Source organism: Cervus elaphus, chromosome 26 (genome assembly GCF_910594005.1).
Source record: "Cervus elaphus chromosome 26, mCerEla1.1, whole genome shotgun sequence".
Lineage (NCBI taxonomy): Eukaryota > Metazoa > Chordata > Mammalia > Artiodactyla > Cervidae > Cervus > Cervus elaphus.
The window spans coordinates 37,916,105-37,943,859 of NC_057840.1; the positions used below are offsets into that span (position 1 = coordinate 37,916,105).

At 36.9% G+C, this 27,755-nt stretch overlaps 1 protein-coding gene and 1 pseudogene across 18 annotated transcripts in view; both read left to right on the top strand.

Annotated features, from left to right (window-relative positions):
• Positions 1-27,755, top strand: part of SCAF8 (SR-related CTD associated factor 8) — a 210,318-nt gene that overhangs the window by 64,547 nt on the left and 118,016 nt on the right. For 17 of the 18 annotated variants that reach the window (XR_006337981.1, XR_006337979.1, XR_006337973.1 and 14 more), the window contains 11 exons: positions 1,590-1,721; positions 1,979-2,091; positions 3,508-3,701; positions 5,830-5,930; positions 8,370-8,483; positions 9,391-9,547; positions 11,434-11,567; positions 13,351-13,495; positions 15,477-15,545; positions 18,684-18,902; positions 20,638-22,102. Coding sequence is in view for 2 of the 18 variants with exons in the window: in XM_043888339.1 (XP_043744274.1) it covers positions 1,590-1,721; positions 1,979-2,091; positions 3,508-3,701; positions 5,830-5,930; positions 8,370-8,483; positions 9,391-9,547; positions 11,434-11,567; positions 13,351-13,495; positions 15,477-15,545; positions 18,684-18,902; positions 20,638-22,088 (2,829 nt within the window). In the remaining 16 variants the exon portion in view is untranslated. Of the gene's footprint in view, positions 1-1,589; positions 1,722-1,978; positions 2,092-3,507; positions 3,702-5,829; positions 5,931-8,369; positions 8,484-9,390; positions 9,548-11,433; positions 11,568-13,350; positions 13,496-15,476; positions 15,546-18,683; positions 18,903-20,637; positions 22,753-27,755 lie in introns of those variants that run through there. The other variant, XM_043888337.1, reaches the window with a different exon arrangement.
• Positions 19,371-19,470, top strand: LOC122684552 (annotated as a pseudogene).

Consider the following 27,755-nt stretch of genomic DNA (forward strand, 5'->3'; position numbering starts at 1 on the left):
GGAGCCTGTTCCTTCATAAATTAATACATTGGAATGGTTCTTCTATGCTTTTATTGACTCAGTTTTTCCCTCCCAGTCAGGTTGTCCTCCGAGATTCAAACACTTCCCCCAGGCCCGCCAGTGCGAGGGTTTCCCGGTGTCTGGAAACGTCCTCTATTAAGACTCCCTTCCCGGGACGGATCTCCGTCCTTAGCTCTTTTGTCTCACTTTTCATCTTTTATATTTTGTCCTACCTCCTTTCGAAGACAATGGGCTGCTTTTCTGGGCGCCTGATGACCTCAGCTAGCGATCAGAAGTTGTTTTGTGAAGTTTGCTCTGCGTTCAGTTATTCTTTTGATGAATTTGTAGGAGAGAAAGTGGTCTCCCCGTCCTATTCCTCCGCCATCTTGGCTCCTCCCTCCTGACTCAGTTTTTCTACTGTTTGCTTTTCTTTCAGTTTAAATGTCATTAGAATAAGAGTAATTAAAAAAATTTGTTTTAATTGAGATACAATTGACATAACATTGTGTGAGTTTAAGGTGTACAGCATATTGATTTGATATGATTATATATTGAGATATGAGTACCTCTATTTGTTAGCTAACACCTCTATCATGTCAAATAATTACTTCTTTTTTGTGGTGAGAACAATTAAGATTTAGTCTCTTAGCAACTTTGAAATTTATAATACAGTATTCTCTATCATCACCGTACTGTATTCCTTTTGCACACAGAGACATATTCACAGCGAGAGTAGCTTTGTTCTTAGTCATAGATTTGTAGGAAGGGAACGGTAGTTTGAGTTACTCTTTTCTGTTAATTATGATATTCAGTAGTTCCCAACTTGAGTACCACCAGGGACTCTTTTTATTCGTCTTTAGCACCTGTGAGATCATGTTTTAGGATGTTTAATTAGGGAGTCATTTTTTTCATAATAATCAGTTTCTCAGTTTTAGTTGACATCATAGTATTATGCAGTTGCTAAGCAAGTTCACACAGATTAGCATCACACAAGCAGAGTCCCTGTATCAAGTTGCTGTAATTGTCCCAGGTTTGGGGAGAGGTTTAAATTTGGTTCTTTCCTATAGTTAGGCTTCATTGCCTAACTTTTGTTTAGTCTTTCTGAAATGTTTTACATTTCTGAGTACTTCGGAATATTGTTTTGTGAATTCATAGAGGTGGAGGTTGAAAAAGACCCAATTTCTAAACTGATTTTACTGGATCAGTGATTTTGATATTCAGGTTTGAGCTTTCCTTTTGCTTGTGTATATATAGTGGGTGACTTAATTCTTTATATTTCACTCATGATACAGTCCCTTTATTCGTGATAGTTTATCTTTTCCACAATGAAAACTTTTGTTTAGAGATTTTCTTAATCTTATCAGTCTCTTCTAATGTTACAGTATCCCCCTTTATGGGGGTATTCTACGCTTTGAAGTAAACTTGGATTTATACGAAAGTGCCATTTTAGATCATTAAAGATGTAACAGGATCCTTTTGATATTGGGTTTCTTTTTAAAAATTTGATTGTGATGTTCGCCTGTAAATTTTCATTTATAATATTATTCATTATTTCCCAATGCTTGCGTGTTTGTGCACATTCTCAACAGGCAACTCCTCAGGATAGTCAGGAAGGAACATTTGGGTCAGAGCATTCTGCATCACCATCACAAGGGAGCAGTCAGCAGCATTTCCTTGAACCTGAAGCAAATTTGGATGATTCCATAGATATTCAGCAACAGGTAAAAAGTAAATGTTTTCCTGGGTCATAAAGTTATAAAATTGATTTCAGAAAAAAATCTTAAAATATGGTAATATTTTTTATTTTATCTAAAATAATATAAACCTGAATGTTTTTTCCTCCATGTTAAGCTGTGCATTGTAACCATTTTACTATTAGGCATTAATGTTACTATGGTGAATATTTTGGAATGCAGAAATGATCAGTAAACACTGACTCTCAGCCAGGCATTTTGTTTGTGTTCCTTTGACTTTTAAGGATATGGATATAGATGAAGTGCAAGATGCAGTGGAAGAGGAGATCTTTGAACAGGAAGCAAAGAAAGTGGCTGTTCGTTCAAGATCAAGAACACACTCCCGATCGCGTTCAAGGTTCTGCAGTACTACTTAAAAATAGCTGTGTGCAAACTTCTAAAATGTTGGCCTTTTTTTTTTTTGCATCCTTTGTTTCTTTGCATCAAGGTAAAAGAAAATGTTTCTCTCAATATGTTTGAGAGAAAAAAAAAATGTTACTCTTAATATGTTTGAGAGTAACATATTGTCTCATGAGAAAGTAACTCAGAACTTCAAAAACAGAAAGTTTTGCTTTGTTTTTAGTTGGTCATGTCTGTGGCTTTTTATTTGAATTATTTACATGAGTCACAGCAATATCGTGAGACTTGGATTTGGGGTTATATATGGTTGCAGTTAATAATATTATGTTGATAGTCAGCTTAGGACATAATTGTCCCTGAACAACAGTTAAATCACACAATAGAGGAATAGTATTAGAAGTTCCATTTTTTTTTTTTTTAACATTCTGTTTCATCTCGTAATACCAAAAATGATTATGAAAATCAAACTATAAAAATTGTTTTTATTAACAGTAAGCATATCGGGCTCTCAAAAAACATATCCTAGAAATGGTTTTCTCTGTGGGCTTAGCCATGTTAAGGCTCATTAATGTACATGCTCAGTCAAATTTGAGTTAAGATGCATTATTCTTAACTTGGTAAATTTTCTTGTTTTTGTTTTGAACAGTCTTAAATATATGTTATCTTTGCTATAAACTGTAATCTGTAACATTTTTGTGATGTGTTTTTGGCACATGAATGCCCCAGGAAGCCTGAACAGTAAATGCTGGAAGAGGGGCAGTATCTTTGATGGCTTTTTCAGTCGTTTCTTGTGTGTTTTAAGAACTTCCTTGTATTTACTTGGACGTTTTAGGAATTTATTTTCAAGAATTCCCTTGCAAGTGAGAGCCTGTCAGTTCTTCTTTCTCTAAACTTCTCTCCAGGGAATTACAGTGCTAGTCCTGAAAACGTCTTTGTCTTAGCAAATTCTTTGTCTTTGCAACACAGCAGTATTTTGAATAGAGTTCAGTGGCATATGATTGACAGGAAAAAAGAAACAGTATTTCAGTATCACATTATGTTGTAAAGTCAAGTACCATGAGATTTTAGAAGGTGAAAACCTATAAACAGAAATGTTTAGTGGTCTACTATTGAACCACTGTTTCCTAATTTTAAGAATGTAACATCTTTGTCACCTAAAGAATCTTGTTTTCTTCCGTCTTTCATCCCTGTTCTTGACTCTGGTTTGTAAATTAGACACTAAGAGAAAGTAAGACCCTCACTACACTCTCTTTCTCTTCTTCCTTGTATCACCTAGACTCAATAAGAATCACTGCAGACAAACATCTGTGTCTAATGTGGACCTAAGCAGTATAGCAGTATAGATTTAAGTGCATGTTTGATACTTTAAGTTGTCATTAGTAAAATAAGGGTTTGTTTTTTTTTTTTTTCGTAGATCACCAAGAAAACGAAGGTCTAGGTCACGATCTGGTTCTCGAAAGCGTAAGCACAGAAAGCGATCACGCTCCCGCTCTAGAGAAAGAAAAAGGAAATCATCACGTTCATACTCAAGTGAAAGGAGAGCCAGAGAGAGGGAGAAAGAGCGACAGAAGAAGGGATTACCTCCAATTAGATCTAAAACATTAAGTGGTAAGTGATGTACTTTATAAGCTTTGGTTTCAGTAACATTGAGAAAATAGTTACCTGCTGTTAATACACAATCTTTCAACCTGATTTTTCAGAATGAGAAGTTGAAAACTGGTTTGCTTTTTGTAATGTGATAGAGGAGAAAGAAAAGTAACAGGTTTCTACTCAAATACTGAAGTCAATGAGAGTTGACTTTTTTTTTTAATACTAGTTTAAAAATATGACTTGACTAATGATTTACAAAGTAGAATAGGCCTTGTATCTATAATATTTCACTGACACCATGATTTCCATATGTAGTGTCCTAACCAATTTTGAACACCGGGTCTATAGGAGTAATTATTATGGGAAGCATGCCAATTTAAAGCTAATTATAAACTTGATCAGTACTGAAAGAGAGAGTTCTGTTGTAAAAACTCTCCCTTCTTTATAGTTAATCTGTAATGTATGATTAGACCAGACTTGGTAGTAGTGGGGGTTTGTTTTGGGAGAAACCTCCAGGAGCACTGACTTGACAGGCATGTGAAGTGTAGGAAAACAAGTCCTACTTAGCGCGGGATTTTGCCCGCTCGATTCTTAGTCGGTTATGACTTCTGGGGTGAACGAACAGGTTGCAGATGGGTGAAGTACATAAAATGGAGCAAATTGTCATTCTTTGCCAAGAGCTGACCACTGATCAGGTTGTCTGATTTCTGAAGATCTCCAAATAAATTCTTTCTGCCACAGAGATAGATGGGTAACTGGTACAGCTTACCTTGCTGAAGCATCCTGGAAACCCAGGCATGCAATTAAAGGTGACAGCATCTTCTAACTACATTTTAGCAATCTGAACCAGCCTTGGCTGTCTTTCCAGAATCTTACCTGATTATGAGAACCAGTAGTAAATGATTAATAATGTTGGTGCTCTCCTAACCCTGATTTAAACATGGGTGTTGGGATCATGAGCTGAGGAATGCAGATTACCTATAGAAGCTAGGCAGCAAAGGTAGGAAACAGATTTGCTTTGAGGGCCTCTAGAAGGAGGGCAACTTGTTGACTGACTTTAGATCACCAGAGGTGTAGAAAACTACCTTTTTGTGTTTTAAGGTACTGATTTTGTGGTGTCTTGTTACAGTAACAAAAGAAAACTAATACATTGCCCTTTGAGACTTTGGTTGAATGGACAGGTGAGCTGCCTGAGACCCAGAACAAACAGCAGGGAGAGAACAATTTCCAGGGATCTATTAACTGAATGAGTCCCAAAGCTGTCATAGGTCTGGAAGACATTCATGTTCTGACCAGCCAGAGTAGAGAGGCCTGATTGAAATCCACATTTGGTAAATACCTTGCAATGGTCATATTTTAATGTGGGGCTGAATTAGCTTTAGAGTAAAACAGTAACCCAAAAGCTGGAGACATTTTTTTAAAATAACATTGACACAAATCCAAATATAATAAAACTCTGCAAATATATCAGCTGTAAGTATTTTTAAAGTAAATGTTTTCAGGGAAAGGAGATGTTTCTGATGGCATGAACAGTGCAGCCAAAAATAGGCCAGATGTGTCTCATGTGTAGCATTTATTTATTAAAGGGAAGTGGCTTCCGACTTTTAGTATCCCTGGGTCTTTCATGGTAACAAATTGAGTTCTGAATCAGCCGTTTCCTTTTTGTATTTTTTTTTTTTATCTAGTTATTCTTTTCTTAAGGGTAAGATACTATTTTCAGATTTAACTGTTCATTCCAGCACACAAAGATACTTAAAAGTTTCCCAAATAGGATTGCAGTGAAAAGTGATTTTGAAACTTTGTTGCACATTAGGATCACCTACAGAATTTTTAAACTACCCCAATTCCCAATCTTCTGTACCACTTACCTGGGAATCTTTTAGAGTGTGTCTCAGATATCCACCAGTGTGTGCTGTCAAGCTTGAGAATATGTGATAATCCAGGATGTTGTCTTGGCATAGATGTGAATGGGTACCTGGCATTTTAGTTGATTTTAAACATAACAAATAAAAATATCAGTTAATAAGTATTTAAAATACGCTATCTTGAATTTTAACTTATTACTGTTACTAGTGCTTTTCGTTAGCTGCTTGAAAGAAGTAACTTACCTATGTGATTTAGGTCATTTGTCTCTTTGTCTTGGCAGTATGCAGTACCACTCTGTGGGTTGGTCAGGTGGACAAGAAGGCGACACAGCAAGATCTAACCAACCTGTTTGAAGAGTTTGGACAGATTGAGTCCATTAATGTAAGTTTCAGTTCTTACATATGATAGTGTAAGGTTCGGAAAAAATATAGGGAGTTTTCAGTCACTTTGTATCTGCCCTCAATCACATTTTTGTGAGGATTATTTGGCTCTGATCATTTTTGTGTTTGTTCTCCTGCTATCTCCTTAATTAATTTTTCTTTTTTTAATGGAATTCTTACAGAATATTTTTAGGGGCCTTACTGCAGTGTGGTAGTACTAAAAACATCAAATGAGTCATCAGGAACCATATGTATGATCTGGTTTAATCCTTTTTTTCCCTTTTTTAATGAAAATGGAGAAACTGAGTTAGAGTTGTCATTATTTGCACCTGAGCACGTCGGTGATGGTGGAGGCACAGCTGAACGGGAGGTCTCAGTTTCCTTCCTCCCCTTGCCCACCTCGCCCTCTCAGCAAACTCTGGGGCAAGAAAGCCCATGCGACCTGAGCTCCTGACTCCTCTGTGATTCTTTCTGTGCACCCAGCCCCCTTCTTTCAATGTTTTCTTCTTCCTGAAGGGCTAATGTTTCTCCTTGGAGCTAAAACTAAGCCATGAAATGTTTTGTAGTCATTTGTTTGAGGAGACTTTAACCCTGATTTTATTCACTGTTACTATACTTTAATGACTTTTGGATATTTTTCATCATTATTTACCAGGAAATTGACTGGTTTTTCCTTTCTAGTCTTAGAGTCCTTACAGTCTCAACATTCCTTATACGGCCAAACTTGACTTTTTGGTATTAATAACAGCAGTGTTTGTTTAAATTGAATTTGACCATTTTGTATTTTACTTTCAATGGGGTGTGCCCTCATTGGAGCCTCACAGGAAGCTGGTTAATAAGTAATTTATATATTGTTACTTTACCAGAGAGGAACCTAAATGATTTCACTGAGTTACATGGATAGTAAATAACTGATTCGTTAATAGATAATTGGTTGAGTGTTTCAACTTAGGTATTTCAGATTCCTCTTTTGATACCATAAAAGGTTTGAAGGCTTCTCTTTTTGTCTTTTTAAATTTCAACCTGTCAGAACTTAAGTAATCTTTCAGAGTGTGTAATCATGTAACCTCTGAAATTTTTTTCTGATTTTGCACTACGTTTAAACTAGTGGTTCTCAGCTCTAGCTGCATATCAGACATGGGCTGACATTTGAAAAAACATGGATGCCCATGATCAGTATCTTTGGATTCTTATCAAAGTACCATAATTACACAGGTGAATTTGATGCAAAACCAGGAATCATTGCTCCGAACAGATCCTGAATCCAAGTAGCGTTTTGTATTTCACATTGCATATGACATGTCTAGTCTTTCTTGTACCACAGTCATTTGGACATCAGTTTGTCTCCCTCTTCTTCTGTCTTACCTTATAATAGTGTATTATTTACAAGTAATAGGCATTAAGTTATTTTGTGAAGTGAAGTGTACTAAATGACTAGTGATAAAATCCAGGATTTGAAAAATTAATGGAAGACTTAATAAACCTTTCAGTTTGGGGGGAATTTGAAGACTGAGAAGGGTCCATTAGATTTAGAATTTAGTAGGTCATTAGCTTGAAGAAATATTTTTGGTGGTTTGGGGAGGGGTTGGATCTACATTGCGAAAGATGAATTGTGTAAGGGGTTAGGTAAGCTTCTCTTTTGAGAAGTTTGGAATTAAGAGTTGATAGATTGAAATATTAGCAAGACTGAGGGAAAGGTTATTTTCACAGCTAGAGCTTATGTAATGACTACTAATAAAGTGGTAGAACACCTTTTAAGTTCTTCATAAAGTGAAATACTCCATGCATTTTTCTGAATTAATACATTAAAGATAATTTTATGATTTGGTAGTTTATAGAGGAGTTAAATGCTACAAAAATCGAGATCAATATGCTGAGGCTATCTTCCTATTCATATTAAAACCTTTGTCTGGAAGTAGTTGGGCAAAGTTAAGTTTTATAAAATTGAAAAGCTTTTGTTTTATTATTTGTTGTAGATGTTGGACTTTATATTAAGGATAAAATACTTTGGCCAAACAAAAATCCTCACAGTACCCAACATAACATTTGGAAAATTATAAATACTACTGTAAATAAATTACATGCTTCAAATATGTTGGCCATCCAATATTACTTTCCATTTATCTGGTGGTATTATATACATGTCTTTACAAATTATTTTGTTTTAATAGTTCATCATTGTGTAGTGAAACTTTGATTGACATGTAATATTCTAGATTTCACGTATATCAGGCTTAGAATGAGTGCCAGCTAGCTTCTGAACTTTTTTTTTTTAAGTAATTGTATATGAATTGTACCAATAAACAGCCAGAGGAAAAAAGGGGGGAAATGATTCAGTATTATCAGGAATCAGTGTTCTGTTCTATTAAAACCATAAAATTCCAGAAATGACTTGCCCTCCTTTATACCGTTTCTAAAGAAAAAAAAAATTTTTTAACAGATGATTCCTCCCAGAGGCTGTGCTTATGTCTGCATGGTTCATCGACAAGATGCATTTCGAGCTCTTCAGAAACTTAGTTCCGGGTCTTATAAAATTGGATCCAAGGTCATTAAGGTGAGATTGGGGGACACATGGTGCTCTTGTTTTATTGGATCGTTAGAATTCTGTTTCCTGTATTGAAGCCTTTTTTAGCGTTATGGCTAAACCTTGGCAGAAATTTATTATTTCAGTATTATTAAAATATAGAATTAGCTCGAGGTTAAACAATAACCAAACAAAACCTTATTCAAGCAGCTCTTTGAATAAAAGAACTTTTTTTGCACAGTACTCTTTAGTCAACCAGGACACCATTTTATGAGCAGAACTTTATCAGGCTTGTCTTTCTTTCATTTCTTCCCAGTGCTTCCTAATCCTACCCCATAATTATACTATTTGATGTCTCCTTTTTAACATCTTGTAATTCACATTTTTTTTCTGCTGTTTTGAAGATAATTTATCAATTTCTGTAACTGAATTAATAAATTTAAAATTACTTTCAAAGGAGTTAATACACCCATGCTTTGTCCTTTTATGGCATAGAGTTTCTCTATGTAAGCTGAAGTGTCACTGGCCTCTTCTTTCATGGATTACCAAGATTTTGTTTAGCTAATTATCTAAATACCTAGTTGCTTAATTATAAGATTTTATTTAAATAATTATATCTAATTAAGTTGAGGTTTTTATGGTGAAAAGTAGGTTTGGATTATTTTTAGGAATGTATTGTTTTAAGGTCATACTAAGAAGTGGAAATAAACCCCATATTACAGACACCATCACTGTCTAATGCAGGTTTCATTTTACAAAGAAAATCAGAAAATACATGGAAAAAAATTCCTTGATTATTGTTATTCCAGCAGTGATTTTTGTCCAGCTGATTTTTGAAACTAATTTTGTTTGTATTTACATTGTTAGCTTATAATTTTGTATGTTTTACCTTTTTTTTAAAAAATAGTATAAATGAAAATTTTTTTTCTTCTCATAGATTGCTTGGGCTTTAAACAAAGGTGTAAAAACAGAATACAAACAATTCTGGGATGTGGATCTTGGAGTTACGTATATACCGTGGGAAAAAGTTAAAGTGGATGACTTGGAAGGTTTTGCAGAAGGAGGCATGATTGATCAGGAAACTGTAAATACTGGTAAGAACCCTACAGGGAGTTTTATTATTTTAAAAGTATGCTGAAAGGGTTGTAACTGCTAAACATTTTGCGTGATGGGGTGAATTGTGTTATTTCCTGGATTTTTTCCCCCTTGTACAGAAGAGGGGAAAAAAATGAGCCATTACTCTGTTCAATGTATATGCTTACTGGGATCTGTTCATAAGTGTCAGAGTGTAGTGTTCTACACCTCTAAATGTAGCGTTTCTTATATATGCCTCTTTCTAAAGCTTCAGTCTTTGAGAGAGTTGTGAATATGGAGGCATCTTTAGGCTAATTGTTTTATTTACTTGAGTTTAAATGAGAACTGGGGATTTAGGATGGTGTTTCTTTAAAAAAACTTCCTAGATTATAGTATTTTGATTTGTATCTGTGTTGAGAATGGCAGGAATAGAATCTTGGTTTAGAGAGCTGTAGCTGAGATTCACGGAGCTCTAGAAAGCTTATAACCAAGTGATAATCTGACCTGTTCTTTTTAAAAATTTGTCTTTTTTATTTTTAAAAATTCACAGGATAATGGATACTTGGGAAAGAATTGAAATACGATATACCTCATTTCTTGACATCTTAGCTCTTTTACTAAAGTTAGCTTAATTTTCAGAGTAGTGTTTTATTCTCTGGCCAGTGCACATGTTTTCAAACACTTTTTTTCAGTTGTTGTATTCTTGCCATTTCCTTCTCTCTCACTTGGATGGCTGTTCTTCCAGAACACTTATTCATTCAAAGCATATTTCAGTTCCTGCTGTGTGCCAGGCATAATTTTAGGAACTGTGATTATAGCAGTGAGATAGACAAAAATCCTTCCTCTCAGAGTGCAGACTGCAGTACAGCGATGGACAGCAGTCCATGGGCCAGATCTTACTGGCTGCCTGTTCTGTAAATGAAGGTCTATTGAAACATAGCCGTGGTCAGTTGTGTTTGCCTGTTGATTATGACTCTTACAATTCAACAACAGTTGAGTCATTGTAGTGGAGAACACATGGCCCGCACCGTCTAGAATACTTAGAGTAAGAAGTGTTTGCCAACCCATGTTCTAGTGTGGAAAAAAATGGATAATAAACAAAGTAAATAAACTTAATAGTTTATTTCGCTGTTGGTAAGCCCTAAGAAAAAACAGAGCAAGGGGATAGGCAGCATGACTTTGGTGCTTTTGCAGTTTTAAGTGGTTGAAGAGGGTCTAGTGGAGCAGGTGATTTTTCAGAGGGGTGAGATGTGCAGCTTTCTGGGAAAGAGTGGTTCGTACAGAGAGAACAGCAAATGCAAAGTCTGTTAAATGGTCACAAAAGCAGAATGGCTTGAGTATAGAGAGGAGTGAGTAGTAGGAGATGAAGTCAGAGGGGACAGAGCAGCAAGGTCATGGGAAGTCTTACTAGTCATTTTGATGACTTTGATGGGTGTACTCTAAGGGAGATGAAGAACCTTTAGCGGACCCTTTGGAGCTTCTTTGTTCTGCTTTTGCATTTTTCAGTATTTTCAGGAAGATTTTTCTATATTGAGTTAATGTTTTCCTTGTTGGGCTCCCCTTGTACCTTGTGACAAAATATAGAATAAGGTTGGTTCCTCTTATATCGGGCAGCCTTGGAGATATGTCTCTTATGTCCCTTCTATGTTTTCTCTAGACTGAATACTTTAGCATCTTTGATTTGTGCCTCATTTCATGTTGTTTTGAGCTCCTTAGTATCCTAATCGGATTTATCTCAGCAGAACCAAACAGAGTTTGTCCACACCACCTAGAGTTGTGGATGCTTCTGGAAGATGAGCCGTGGCACAGGAAGGACCATTCGGACCTGGAGTAAATGTGTTCATAGTTATAGAAAATGAAAAATTGCATCTGTTCAGAGGAAATCAATGTCAAATGTTTTGTTTAGAGTGGGAAACGGTGAAGAGCTCAGAGCCTGTTAAAGAGCCGGCACAGACAAATCAGAGCCCGCCTCCAGCCGAGAAGGAGACAGTGGTCACCACCCAGGCGGAGGTGTTCCCCCCGCCCGTCGCTGTGTTACAGGTCAGTGCTGGGGCTCACTGCGCAGTGCGGTGCCCTGCATTTCTGTTTTCACTCATAGTTTTGTTTTATAAAACTTGGGAGAAATTGTCCAAAATAGATTAACGTTAAATATAAGTATCTTGAAAATTTCCATTTTGTAAGGTGTAATTTATTTTTAAATGTTTCTTTACTAAACAAATTTATCGAGTGCCTGCTCTGTGACATTCACTGTTCTAGTCACCTGGGATAGGGGATACCTCAGGGAAAGAAAACACACATAAATCCCTGCCCTTCTGGAGCATTTGTTCTCATTACGAGACAGAAACTAGGAAATTAGTAAGTTTATAAGATACTGTGCAAGGGAGAAGGTAGTATAAAACTATGATGTCAGGAGTGCCTCGGTAGGAGTTTAAAATTTAAAATAGGGTAGACTTTATTGAGAGTGACATTTGAGCACCACTTAAAGTTGCTGAGGCAGTTAGTCATGTGGCTATCTCAAGAAAGCTTTGGAGGCAGAGGGAACAACCAGTGCAGAGGCCACAGCTGGGGGCATTATGGGTGTGTTCCAGGAAAAACAAGTGAGCAAGAGTAGTGAGTGAGAGGCAGCCTAGTGAAAGTGAGACTTCTTGGAGGACTTTGGTTTCACTCTTAGATGGGGGACCTACTATTTTGAAGAAAGAAGTGACTCCCATCAGGCTTTAAAGGATTGCACTGGCAAGTGCTTTGAGAACAGAATAGTGAGCACTGATAAAAGCAGAGACAAGTTAAAAGACAGTTGCGGCAATTCAGACGAAAGATGATGGGGGCTCAGATGAGACCGATGGCAGTGAAGTCAACAAGAAACGGACGGAACTAGGTATATTGTCATGGTGTGACCAGTGCACGGAATTGGATTTGAGTTGTGGGAAAGAACAGGGGCAGGGTATTTGGTCTGAGAAGTTGGGAAGGTGGAGTTACCGTTGCCGGAGAATGCGAGACTGTGGAAGTGTGGCTTTGGGAAGGAGAGAGGGAGTTCAGTTTTGTGCGTGTGAAAGTCTGAGCAGTCTTTCCGGACAGCAAAATTGAGGTGTTGAATAAACCATTGATGTAATGTGAACTTCAGGAGAGAGGTGGGCTTCCCTGCTGGCTCAGCTGGTGAAGAAGCCACTTGCAATGCGGGAGACCTGGGTTCGATCCCTGGGTTGGGATGATCCCTTGGAGAAGGGAATGGCTACCCACTCCAGTATTCTGGCCTAGAGAATTCCATGGACTATATAGTCCATGGGGTCACAAAGGGTCAGACGTGACTGAGAGACTTTCACTTTTCTTCAGGAGAGAAGTACAGCCAGCCATACCAAAATGCAGGTAAATATTTGGGAATTGTATCTGTTATGAGTAAAAGAATTTATGGTTAGGATTAGAAAGCAAGTTAATGAGAAATTGCAGCCATTTTAAAGCTGGTAGTGAGCGACATGCTTCCTAATGGTGATTAGATTGCATAACATAGTTAGGTGTTACAAACTTAGTGAGAGATGGCAGTTTAAGATTGAGCATGATATTCACTGTTGAAGGAGGTGCCCATATTTTTGCATTGAGTATAAGGTAGATTTCACAATCTCCACATACACTCTGTTGAAAAATGCTGTCTTCTACTTCAAGTAGGTTCACTTGTAAGAATACAGAAAGGAAAAAAATATAGCAACTTAATATGACGATGTTCATTACCTTTCTGTGAAACAGAAATCCTTTACCTTTGGTTGTCCTAAGATGTAATCGTTGCAGATGGATAACTTGGTGCCTGGACTTCTTTGTTTTCTATCCCCAGATTCCAGTAGCTCCAGCAGTGCCTGCGGTTAATTTAGTGCCACCAGCGTTTCCTGTGTCAATGCCGGTTCCTCCTCCCGGCTTCAGCCCAATTCCTCCGCCTCCCTTTCTCCGAGCAAGTTTCAACCCTTCACAGCCACCGCCTGGTAAGAATTCATCTTGTATTTGAACTCTGTTTAGAATTCTGTCATTTAAATTGTTCTCTTTCGAAGTTTGAATGCTATAAGAGCAGTGATTCTCAAACCAGAGCTTACATCCAAATCACCTGTAGGGCGTGTTGAAGCACAGATTGCTGGGCCCAGCCACCTTCTGAATCAGTGGAGCTGAAGTGGGGCAGGACAGTTGCACTTCTAACAAGTTCCCAGCTGGTGCTTGTTGTTCACAGACCACACTTTCAAGAAGCATTTGGCAGAGAAAAGAAATGAATCTTTTAAAATCATTGAAATATATAGAAGTCTATAGTCTATATCTTTTATATAGAAATCTATAGTTATCACCCATTTATCAGAAAGGATGCATCAAATATATAGATTGAAAAAAGTGAGAGTGTTAGTTGCTCAGTGATGGGCAACTGCGACCCCATGGATTCTAGCCCACCAGGCTCCTCTGTCCATGGAATTCTCCAGGCAAGAACATTGGAGTGGGTTGCCATTCCCTTCTCCAGGGGATCTTTCCTACCCAGAGACTGAACCCAGGTCTCCTGCATTGCAGGCAGATTCTTTACCATCTGAGCCACTCTGGATCTAATAATATGTAGATTAGCCATCCTAAAAATTATTAGATTTCCAGTTTGACATTAGAAATTAAAGTATATCTTAAAGTGCTAATTGAATTTGTAGTAGTTCTTTTGACCTAGTTAATTATTAGTAAACAAAAAGGTCCTTAAATCGTTGTTTCCGTGTAAAAACTATGGATTACTTAACACATATCAATTAAATATAATTAATTGCTTATATGTAAGAGATATAGAGAGCTTAGAGCTTTTTATTATTAGATCATGGGAGGTTTGGAAGAATAAGGGATCAAATGATACATGTTGTTTTTCAAAATTGTTTCTGTTTCTTTGAACTTTATAAATTATTTGTATATTTTGAAAAGAATGACTGAATTGATTTCTGTAATTTAAATCCTTAGCCATTGTTGAATACAGTTCCTAAAAACTGAAAACAAAACCAAAAATTAAACTCACTGTCTGTTGTAATTTGTCATGTAACATAAAATTTTTAAATTATAGTTTAATATGTAATTTGAAGATGAAGATTTTAGTAAGAACTGTACCTTTTTATATTTTAAATATTAGAGAATTACTCATAAAATATCTTCTGTATTTGTCATTGAATATTAAACTTTTCTCAGAAGATATTTCTCAGACGATTTCTTTTCTCAAGAAATACATGGTATTTCAAACACTATACACGTTTGCATTCATTTGTTGAAAATCATATTTTTTTCCCCATTATTTTTAGCCACTTTTTCTAATGGAATTTAATGGTAGCTCTGTATTTTAAAAATACAGAGAAGCAGGTTTACAGTTGCATCATGTGATATTTAAAATCATGAAACTGCCAGTAGTAAATCTACTTTATTTATTTATTTTTATTAAGGTTTGTTTCAGTGCTCAAAACAAACTATAGTAACACACAAAATTAATGCAAGTATTCTGGTCTAGTGGATAAACAGCATATATATATGCATATCAGAGAAATACAGTAGCACATTTTACAGGTGACATTATTGCATATAATATTACCAGCAGCTTGAAATACAATGCTTAACTCCCCCCCATGCAGTCATCAAGCTAACATAGAAACAGGCTGCCCAGCTTGAGTTAATGTTTGATTTTGCAGTGTCACAGAGCGTGCCACAGTATTTAGACGAATGAGTAAACAAATAGTGCATGCTCGTGACAGGGATCCCCGTGCTTTTACTTTTTAGCCTACTAAGTGTCAAATAAGGTTGTGTATATAAAAATAATTACTTAAATGGAATATATATTCATAAATACGAGGTTGTAGTAATGATTATATAATGAATGTAGAATTTCATCTATAGCTGTTGAAATCTTTGATTTAAAAGAAAGTAACTTTTTTTGTGTTATTTTATTTTTGCTCTTTTTTCCCCATGCAGGTTTCATGCCTCCTCCAGTTCCACCCCCTGTTGTACCACCACCTACTATCCCGCCAGTAGTTCCAACGTGTGAGTTTTCTGCTTTAAAAATTATGTGTTGATTCTCGTTCTTTTTTTTTTTTTCATTTATTTTTATTAGTTGGAGGCTAATTACTTCACAACATTGCAGTGGGTTTTGTCATACATTGACATTGATTCTCATTCTTGTGAATTATTGTTAATTTTTTTGTTCTGAAGGTTTTCAGACAAATGCATTTTTTTTGTTTTTTGGGTTAAATGATTTCTGACAAATCAACAGTATTGCATGACAGTCCATATTCAGATTTGCTCTATTGTATCAAATTTTTTTTGTAATTGTTTTATTTTAATCAAAATTCTCGTATCTTTGGTTTTTTGTCTTGTTTTGTTTTATGTATAAAATGTCTTAATCTGGAGCAGCTCCACCCACATTCCCCTTTTAAAAAATCCTTCATGTCTTTGACTTGCTGAAAAGTAGTTCATCTTTATGTGCGTCTGTGCTAAGTAGCTTTAGTTGTGTCCGACTCTTTTCAGCCCTATGACCTGATAGCCCACCAGGCTCCTCTGTCCAAGGGATTTTCCAGGCAACAATACTGGAGTGGGTTGCAATACTCTCTTCCAGGGGATCTTCCTGACCCGGGGGTCGAACCCTATCTCTTACATCTCCACATTGGCAGGCAGATTGTTTACCACCAGCAGCACCTCGGAAGCCCTCACTTCTCTAATAGGATCCCGAATAATGGATTTGGGTTTTTTTGCTTCTTTGTGGTATCGAATTTGTTTTTCTGTCTTCTTGAACCTCCTGCAGATAAGTTTTTGGCACCATAGGCTTGTATAGAACATGCTTCAACTTATTTGGTAAGAAAACTTACCAAGTGGGGTTCTGTGGCCTTGATACTACTTCACATCAAGAGCCATGCAGTGCCTTCTTGGTCACTTTTAATGATGTCAGAATGGGTCAGAGCATTCAGATGGTGGAACCTGGTCATTAAAAGTCGCCTTTCACATTGTCGTCTGATGCTTTCATCCTTTGATTATTATTGCCAGAACCTACCTTTTATTAGTTGCAAAGTGATCTTCCAAATTTTATGATCCCTTCCACATTTCTTAGCAAGAATTTGTTGTGTAAATTATATTTCATTACCTGAAGGACAGGAGACCCAGGGTAGATGATAAATTCTTTACTGCAAGTGCCATCTTTCAGAGTAATGGGTTCTGTTATCCATGATACCCAGTGGCTGAAGGTAGGGAAGAATTTCTCTTATTTCTTCTCTACTCCCTTCCCTCTATGTTTTTCCCCTTCATTTTTAGTAACGTACATGGATTAGTGGGTTTATGCTTTCAAGTAGTTAAATTCACTTTTCTTTTTGAAGTTCAGTTTGTTCATCTTTGTACAGAGACCTTTCATGTTACTGCTCTATCCTTTTGGGATGACTGTTACCAGTTTTTGAGAGCTTCTTAGCTTTTTGGCATAATACTGGACCAAAGGACTTTATTGTAAAGAGAGTATATATGATACAGAGCCTACCTTTTGATACTGTTAACTCATTTTTCTTATATTTTTAAACTCCTTCTTCTGGTGCTGTTAGACAACATGAGGATCCTTTTTATGTTACTGTTGGTTAATTAGGAAGAACTGTTCATTTTTTCTGAAAATCAGAAAAATGTTCAGAAGCCATTTCTGAATTCACTGTTCACAGAGACTTATCCTACTTACTTAGAGCCCATCTCCCAATTTCATTTCTCCTTATTTTAATTATTTTGGAAAATCTGGGATCAGTTAAAGGAAAAAGAGAAATACCATTGTGTGCCAGATACTCCCCTGATTGTCCACACTGTTTTATTTAATTCTCACAATTCCCATATGGGATCTCAGGTCATTTTATCCCTGTTTTACAGCTTTGTTCTATGTTAACGGTTTGTCTAGGTAGTCTGGAGTTAAATGTGAGGATAAAACACTTTTTAGAATCCCAGAGTACATGATTGAATAGTGTTGTGACATAAATTTAACTGGAATTTCTAATTGTTCAATTGTGGTTTTAATATTCCTCTAGCTTAGTTTTTAACATATACGTGACATAGAGACAGGACATTTCTACCCATTCTTTAAAATGAAATCTTTGTACCTTTTTATTTGTAGATTAGAATCTGATGAGTTTCTAACCTCATTTGACAAAAAGTAGTGAATGTAGAAGACCGTAGTACTTAGAATTTCTAGAGAATTGGGCAGGTTTTCACTCTCACTTGTTGGTCTCTGTATTTACACCAATCTTTTCTGTACATTTAGTCAGTCGCATACTGACATCCTTGAAAAATTACTAGGTTTTGTTTTTATTGATTCACTTTTGGCTGTGCTGGGTCTTCATTGCTGAGTGAGCTTTTCTCTAGTTGCGGTAGGTGGGCTTCTCACTGCAGTGGCATCTCTCGTTGCAGAACGCAGGCTCAGTGGTTGTGGTGTACGGGCTTCGTTGCTCCGTGGCATGTGGGATCTTCCTGGATCAGGGATTGAACCAGTGTCTCCTGCGTTAGCAGGTGGAGTCTTTACCATTGAGCCACGAGGGAAGCCCCATCTTTGAAAAATTATGATTTTAAGTGTGGGTCCTTATTTTACTAAACTTGTCTCTACTAAATATTTCTAAAACTTGTTTTACCCTATTTTTTTTTAAAAGAGGTTTCTAAGTATAATTTAGCCTCTTCATGATGTCTCATTTATCATTTTGAGTATCAGTTACTATATTTATAATGTGCTGGGTAATACAGCTCAGTTCAGTCACTTAGTCGTGTCCAACTCTTTGCGACCCCACGGACTGCAGTGCGCCAGGCTCCCCTGTCCATCACCAACTCCCAGACCTTGCTCAAACTCAAGTCCTTTGAGTCAGTGATGCCATCCAACCATCTCATCCTCTGTTGTCCCCTTCTCCTCCTGCCTTCAATCTTTCCCAGCATCAGGGTCTTTTCCAGTGATACAGAGATGCTCAGGCTCCCAGAGGTTAGTTTTCATCATAAATTAAATAAAGGGACCAGAAGAGAAGTCACATATGTCATGTCTCACCAGATAATTGGGAGAAGAGGCTAGGAGGTGATTAAAACTTCAGCAAGACTTAAGTTGATCATACTTAATATTTTAACTTGGCACATTAATTGATTAGCTAATTAAATCTGAACTGTATATTCTCCTTCTTTAAACAGCTTTAGTGCAGCCGCCATTATCTATGACTCCAGAAACTGTGAAAGATGTTGGATTTGGGAGCCTTGTTTTACCAGGTGGTTCTGTTGCCAGCAGTCTTGCTACTGCCACTCTGCCAGCTGGAAATGTTTTTAATCCTCCAACGAAACAAGCAGAGCCTGAAGAAAAAGTACCTCATCTTATTGATCACCAGATTTCTTCTGCAGAAAGCACCAGATCAGGTAAAAAAAAAGGAAAAGTTAAAAGAAATTCCCAGAAAGACATAGTTAAATCATAAGTACTACTTCTCTGTATTGGTGTTTAATTCTGAGGTGTCATGCATATGTAACCGATTCAGTGCATGGATATTGCAACTTAAAAAAAAAAAAAAATCACTGTCTCCTAAAATTTCTATTAAAAACAAATTTGGTATTCTATTCGGGATAGTATATATTTTGACACCTTTTTGTTAAGACTTCTCCTTTTTTTTGGCCTATTGGGACTTTTTTAATGTGTTGTTATCAAAATAAGATTGCACAAAATATGTATACCTACAGAACGATTAAAACAAACTAATATAAGGTATAGCTTCTACCAGATAATCAGCTAGGTCTAGAAGATAAGTGTGTTGTTTGAAAGCGGCAAGTCTTTTTTTTTTTTTTTTTAATGACACTACTGTTAGAAATGCTTTTGTTAAATAAAGCTGGAGAGTACTCGCTTCGGCAGCACTCTGGAACGATACAGAGAAGAAGATTAGCATGGTCCCTGCGCAAGGATGACACGCAAATTTGTGAAGCATTCCATATTTTTTATACTAACACATATATATGGAATTTAGAAAGATGGTAACGATAACCCTATATGCAAAACAGAAAAAGAGACACAGATGTACAGAACAGACTTTTGGACTCTGTGGGAGAAGGCGAGGGTGGGATGTTTAGAGAGAACAGCATCGAAACTTGTATATTATCAAGGGTGAAACAGATCACCAGCCCAGGCTGGATGCATGAGACAAGTGCTCGGGGCTGGTGCACTGGGAAGACCCAGAGGGATGGGATGGAGAGGGAGGTGGGAGGGGGGGATAGGAATGGGGAACACATGTAAATCCATGGCTGATTCATGTCAATGTATGGCAAAAACCACTACAATATTGTAAAGTAATTAGCCTCCAACTAATAAAAATAAATGGGAAAAAAAAGAAACTTCAAAAAAAAAAATAAAGCTGGAGAATCGGTATAAAACCTGACGTTTTAGTTTAACTTAAAAAGATTTCATGTAAAGATTTTAGGTAAGAGCTTCACTTTGTTTTCATATTTAAATTTTACTATGAGTGGTATTTATAATTTTAACTTTAATTTTTATTTACTATCTGGTATACCTTGGGAGGTACAAGTAGCTGACTAACTACTGGAAATTATAGCATTAACAATCATAAATACTGTGAGTCCTCTGTATATGAATGAGTTCTGTTCTGAGAACATGTTTGTAAGTCCAGCAAAAGTTAGCCTAGATCACCAACCAGCACCATTGGCTATATAGTACTATACTGTTAAAGGTTTATAATACTTTTCACACAAATAATGCATAAAAAATAAACACGGAAAATGTTTTTAATCTTACAGTACAGTACCTTGAAAAGTACAGTAGTACAGCATAACGGCTGGCCTACAGGGGCTGGCTTGCGTGAACAGGCAAGAAGCGTTACTGCCTAGAGGAGGGAGAAGAGATGGGGGTGGTGGGGTAGTACCGTGCCCCGTATTGCAGCCCTGGGCAGTGAAGTACACGCGCGGTGCATGCAGGTGACCGTGGGTGCTGGACCTGTGAATGAGCTCGGTGACTGGGCCTGCGCACACGTGTTGGCATCTTTGAAAGTTCACAGCTTGAAGGCTCCTATGTAGGGGGCTTAACTCTATAGTTTCTTTTTCACACCAGGGTGATTGATTATGGTTTTTTTTTTTTTTTTTCTTTCCATTTTAGTGATTCCAAATGATATTTCAAGTGGCCCTGCGATTTTAGGACAGCCACCAAATGTGACAAACAATTCTGGAATTCTGGGAGTCCAAAGACCAAACGTATCCAGTAATAATGAAATTCTGGGAGTCCGGCCATCTAATGTTTCCAGTAGTTCTGGGATTATTGGACCCCAGCCACCAAATATTCTAAATAACTCTGGCATTTTGGGATTACAGCCACCAAATGTGTCAAGTGGTTCTGGACTTTTGGGAGTGCTCCCCCCAAATATGCCTAATAATTCTGGACTTCTCGGGGTACAGCCACCTGGTGTTCCAAGTACTTCTGGGCTTTTGGGAACACAACCACCAGCTGGGCCTCAAAACTTACCCCCTTTAAATCTTCCTAATCAAAGGATGCCTGCAATGCCAATGTTAGACATTCGTCCAGGACTGATACCACAGACGCCTGGACCACGATTCCCTTTAATACAGCCTGGAATTCCACCCCAGCGGGGACTCCCTCCCCCAGCAGTACTTGATTCAGGTCTGCATCCACCACCCCGTGGTCCTTTTCCTCCAGGAGATATTTTTAGTCCACCTGAAAGACCTTTTTTAGTTCCTGGAAGACAAAATGTAGACAATGTTCCTAACCCAGAAAAAAGGATACCACTTGGGAATGATAACATTCAGCAGGAAGGTGACAGAGATTACCGGTTTCCTCCCATCGAACCCAGGGAAGCCATCAGTAGACCGCCCCCGGTGGATGTTAGGGATGTGGTTGGACGACCTGTCGATCCACGAGAAGGGCCTGGAAGGCCTCCGTTAGATGGTAGAGATCATTTTGGAAGACCTCCTGTGGATATCAGGGAGAATCTCGTGAGGCCAGGCATAGATCATCTTGGCCGAAGAGACCACTTTGGCTTTAATCCAGAGAAGCCCTGGGGGCACAGAGATTTTGATGAGCGAGAGCATCGAGTTCTACCTGTCTATGGCGGTCCGAAAGGCTTACATGAAGAAAGAGGTAGATTTCGGTCTGGAAACTACCGGTTTGATCCTCGAAGTGGTCCTTGGAACAGAGGATTCGGACAAGAAGTTCACAGAGATTTTGATGACCGCAGAAGACCCTGGGAGAGGCAGAGGGACAGGGATGACAGAGATTTTGATTTCTGCAGAGAAATGAATGGGAATCGTCTTGGACGAGATAGAATTCAAAACACCTGGATCCCCCCTCCTCATGCTCGGGTTTTTGAGTTTTTTGAAGGGGCCACTTCTCAACGAAAAGGTGATAACGTGCCTCAGGTTAATGGTGAAAATACTGAGAGACACGCCCAGCCACCACCTTTACCAGCGCAGAGTGATCCTGAACTGTATGAAAAACTGGCATCTTCAAGTGAAATAAACAAGGAGAAGAGTGACACAGTTGCTGATATAGAGAGTGAACCAGTGGTAGAAAGCACAGAAACTGAGGGGACATAACCATCACTCAGTAGGTAAAAGATACATTTTGTAAAGTTGTCATCTCTCTGTAATAGATTAATGGCTGACTGGACCATAGTTGTTCACTTTTGTCTGCCAGAATTAAGTTAATCTGATGTTCATGTTCACCTTTCTCTTAAAATAATTGTACAACTGACTTGTATAGACATTGTTCTTAATATGAACATGGTAGGTAAACATTTTTTTATTTTTCTGATAAAATATAAATGTTGCCCCCTGATTCTTTTAACTTCAAGGAAACGAATAACAGCTTGTCAGAGACTTCCTATGGAAGAAAGAATTTTTTTTAGATACTACCATTAGGTTGGATATGGTAATAGATATATTTCAGAATAGCAAGTGATGGTATATCTTATCCATATCTCTAGGCTGCTGCAGAATTTTAAGGTAATAGACAAAGCTGTGATATTTTATGCAAAGACTGGCTCTAAATATTTGAGGAGCACAAATACAGAGATTTTAAAAAGTGATTTTGTAAAATCTACACTCTGGTCTCTGTTTCTCCAAAGTAAGTGTTTGTGATTTGTTCCTCATACTGCAGTGAGTTCAAAAGAGAAAAAGAAAACAACATCAATATTAAAGTACGTTTCAATGTTGGGTGAACTTTGTTTTTAGATGCCAATAAAACTTCTTTGTTTGATAACAGTGTTCTAGGAATTGTATTTTTTTAACCTACAAATTCTTAAAACCATGGATCATTAGCAGCATGTGCTTAGTTGTTGCAGGAGTTTTCTATTACTCTTAGTAACAACAAAGAACCGTGTGTGCAAAAAGCATGTACTTTGATATAAAAAATCATGCAGTCTCATTAGTATATGTGTAATATCTGTGCATATTTATTGTGTAAGTCATATGTAGATTTTTCTGTTTCTCTGTATGTCTGTTTCATGCACATACAGAGAAAAATAGAAAGTTGATAGTTCAGATAATAAAATATTCTTTAAAGCTAGGTAGAAAATTAGAGAAATTTGGCTAGTTGACATTGCTCATAGTTACAGCTCTTAGCCTCTGTGATGGTAAAATAAGAAATATTGTAAAGAGATACATTGACAGTATGGCAGTTCTTTTTTAGTACAGTTAAGCATGAAGTCAGATTTAGCGTGGAGCCGAATTTCACGTAAATGCTTGCATTGCTTTCTTTCACATTATATTTGCTATTCTGCATAGATAGTGCTTGTACTTACTGATACTTACTGGTCACTTGCCTAAAGTGAATTCCTTAATTGCACAAAATGTAGAGTTGTGGGTGTTGGTGGACTTAAAAACATTAATTTGTATTCCAGAAACAGTGTGTCCATCATGGGTTTTGTAGGCTCTGCGTGACACTGTTTCAGATTAGCCTCGAAGGTAAACCCGAGTAGCAGAAAAATCGGGGATTAGTTTCCTGTTATATTTATTATTATTTGCTTTTGCATTTCATTTATTTGCTGATTGTTTCTCCTTTGGGTTTTACATATATACACACATATATAAAACCATTGGTGTTTTGTTTTTTTGTTTCTAATGAAGGCTTTCATTTGGTCCTGTGAATAGTCATTTGTTTCCTCTTCCGATAATTCATCATTGGTTCTATTTATCTAAAATTCTTCAGTTATGCTTGTCAAGCTTCCCCCAGAAATGATAGCCATACACCAGCCATTTAAAATTGGGTGGTTTTGCTTACCTCTTCTGATCTAGAGATCTTTAAGGTTCCTCGCCAGAAATACTCTTTTCTTCTTTCATGTTCTGAAATAGAAATAGTATGTTATTTATTTTTTTTTTTTTGAAAAGTAGATGAGAATGGAAATCTGGTGTTTATTTCTAAGGTCATTGAATTCAGTCCAGTAATTTGAGTTGGGTTCATATCATTTCCTTGGGGTAATGGGGAAAACTGGGACACTGGTACAAAGTTTTAATGTTATGGAAAGATTCGCCTTGCCCTTAAGGAAATTATATTAACTGGAATTTCTTTCAAACCATTCAATACTTTAATTACATTTATCATTATTAAAATTGACATTCACTTGTATTAAGTAGCCACCAAAAAAAGGGAGACTTTTCAGTGAATTTTGATCCCAAGCTTTTTATCACCCTTGGGCATTCACGTGCAAACTTGAAAACAAAATGTGTACAAGTATTGCACTGGCCTGAAGATTCTGATGGTGGAAGTTTGCTGATCACCTGTCAGTACTGTGTCCTCGAGACCCATCTTGAAAGTGTGCGACACTGTCACAACAGCTGAAACACATTTACGTGTAGTTACGCTCACTTTATCCTCTATTGTTGTGTAATATTTGAGTGAAAGGATAGTATTCATCCTGATACCAAATTTCCAAAACTGATACTTGGGCTATTTTTTTTTGATGATGGAGAGAAAAGGTAACTGTCTTACTTTGCTAAATTTGACTTGAGATCTGTCGCATTTTTGACACTTGTGGTCACAGTGCTGCTGTCACTGGAGTGCTAGCAATTAGAAATGTGCCGGGAGTAACCTGAGTATTTCAGTAAAATAGTTTGAACTGCAGGCAGTAATTACGTCAGACGTGAGGTCACATAGTTTTTACTTGTGACAGAGAATGATACGGCTTCCTGTGGTGTTAGTAGATTGCAGCATTAATAGACATTCATCTTTACATTTTTTTTTTTTTGTCTTTAAACATTTCATTGAACACTGGCTTTTGTTCTTAGCACGGATGCATATACTGCACTTTGGTCCTGTGTATTGTAGGTAGAAACTTCTTTTAAAGCAGGGTGGTCTTTACAGCCTGTCATCAGTGAAGTGTTAACTGTAGTTTTATTTCGTTGTATAGGGTGGACAAAATACTAGGAAAGCATTGTAAGATGGAGTAGTATAAGATTGCTTGTTCAAAACTCTGGAAATGACTTCCTATAATGTTTAATTAATACAGTTACTATTTAAGCTATACGTTCTTACCAGGACAGTTTCCTTTGTTCTGATAATTTAGTTGCTTCCATAAATTTGTTGGCCATTTTTCACTCATACAAAATACAGCTTTATGGAGTGACACATTTGGGATTGTTTTGGGAATGGGGCAGTTTTGTTACATTTTTTTTTTTTTTCATTTATTTTTATTAGTTGGAGGCTAATTACTTCACAACATTGCAGTGGGTTTTGTCATACATTGACATGAATCAGCCATGGAGTTACATGTATTCCCCATCCCGATCACCCCTCCCAATTTTGTTACATTTAAAAAGAATAAGTTGCCTCTTTTAGTTTGAAAAAGTATTTTTTAAACAAACACTAGTTCATCAGATCTAAGGTGCCATTAATTGCAAGAAGCACCATTCAAAAATTTAAAAATTCTTCCAATATGGCATGCCAGTGATTATAAGATGCATTCGTAATTCAGGAATGTCAAAATGTAAAACGGGTCTTAGAATCAAAGAAATACAGTATTTCTTTGATGTGTTTATATATATATAATATATATGTGTGTATATATATATTCCATATATATTCCCTTACTCATTAATGATTTAGGAAAATTTTTGATTTTTTTGTCATTGTATATATTTTAGATGGGCACAACATTTAGTGAAAAATTTAACTTTCGATTAAAAATAACTTTGTTATACCTTATGTGCCTTCATCATTATTATTGGGTGCTATGTTAATAAAATGTTTTAAGGGCTTTTAACTCTTTCAAAGAAAAGCATTAACATATTATTCTTTAAATGTAGGAGAGGAGAGCAAGTGTATGTTCTTTTTTAAGATAGGCAAAATAAATTAAAATTATGTAAGCAATCATAAATACTACAGTATAGCAGAGAATTATAAATGTTTCCTTATTTGATGATGCTGTGGTTTTATAGGAAACATATTTTAAACCATAAGTAGGCTCTGAAAAATTTTTTTTCTGCTAATGAAAAGTCAGGTTACTACATTTTTTAATGGGAGATTTAAAAACAAGATAGCTTGACGCAAACTTTGTGGAACTAGAATTTAAATTATTGGCCCAGATTGTTTTCTTTGGGGGGCCTACTTTAAATAGAGGGTATGGGTATTGAAAGCTATTTGAAATGCACTTTCTCTGTGGTTCTTGGCCAGGAAATGTGTGACAGAGTCAACTTTGGAGCTCTTTGAAAAATATGGGGTTGGGGGGTGGTCACTGCAGACTTACTAATGCAGAATCTCCCGGGGAGATACATATTTATACACATACACACACACACACACACACACCTTCCATGTATTACCACTTTAGATATGTTAAAATCTGTAAATATGTAACATACCCTACACTTGAGATTTTCAAGTTTTTTTTTTTTCTTAGTAAAATAGTGACACAGAGTTTTTACTGTTTCAATAAAGTATATACTTAATTGTAGTAATTGGTATTGGCAGATGAATAAAAAAGTCCATCACAGATGTTTTACATTTGAGTTAATCTAAAAATGAATTATTATAGCAAGAAAGGGATGGGAGGAAGTATAGGAGATGGTTTTGTAAGAAGTATTTTTGACTCAACTGAAACCTTGTTATACCTCAAAGAAAAATTTACTAGATACCATGTAATTAAATGCTTTGATTATAGAAAGTGCCCTTTTAGAACAAAACTGCAAGTATTATCAGGGATTAGGAGAAAGGTTACTAGTAGGACTACTTAGATGTGGGTTGCACATCAAAAACTAATGCAATCCAGTGCTTTGTTTTGGCATGAGCTTTGCTCATTTTTCTTCCGTCTTCTTAGTTCTCTTTTTCACCAGGAGGCTCTTTGCCTCATATGGACACTTAGAATCACTCTGCCTTGTTCTAGTCAAAATACAGAACAAATAATCCAAGTAACTTATTAAAAAATACATGTAGGGTGTCAAAGGGGGTAAAATGGTGCTAATGGACTAACTTTAGATTGTACGAGAAGCATTAGATGCTTCAGTCAGTAGGATGACCTGTAGTGAAGGAAGCTGAGAACCCAGGTAGGTGGTAGAGTGCACACTTGGAACTTGTGACCTTGGGCCCTTAGTTTTGTGAGAGTAGATGAGTTCGTTTCATGAGCATATTGAACTTAGAAGAGCAGTGGCAGGATGTAGAACTTGGCTGGGCTGTGATGTTTGTCCTTGCACCCCTGTCTCACACACCACACCCCCACCCCCACCACTGGGCAGCTATCACTCTTTTGTCTTATTTTTTCTGCCTTTCTCAGAATTCTCATCCTTCTCATAGCACCTCCCATCCTCCTTTTTCACCCATCATTCCAAGCAGAGACCATCAGTTTGGATCTGTCTGTTGAAAGCAGTTTGCTGCTCCCTTGCTTAGTGATTTCTAAGGTCGTTTCCAGTATTTAAATACCTTAAGTCATTAAGTTTTGTCTTCTGTAAGAGACCAGCTTGAGGAAGCAGGCTGGACAGAGAGAAAGGCTAATAATATTGGAACACTTTTGAAGAGAACACAGTTCTTACTGCCTTTAGGTTTTCGTAACTGGCTTTAAGGTTTCTAGATGTCTGTCTTTGGCCAAGTGACTGCATCTCTCAGCATCATTTCTTAACAGCTAGCCTGCAGGCTGTCGTCTTCTTTTTTTTTTTAAGTTGATAATATTAGCTAGTATTTAATAGACATACACCATGTGGCAAGAACTGGGGTGATTTTATTAGCGTCATAATGTAATCCTCATTGACAGTCCTGTGAGGTATTTGTTATTTTAA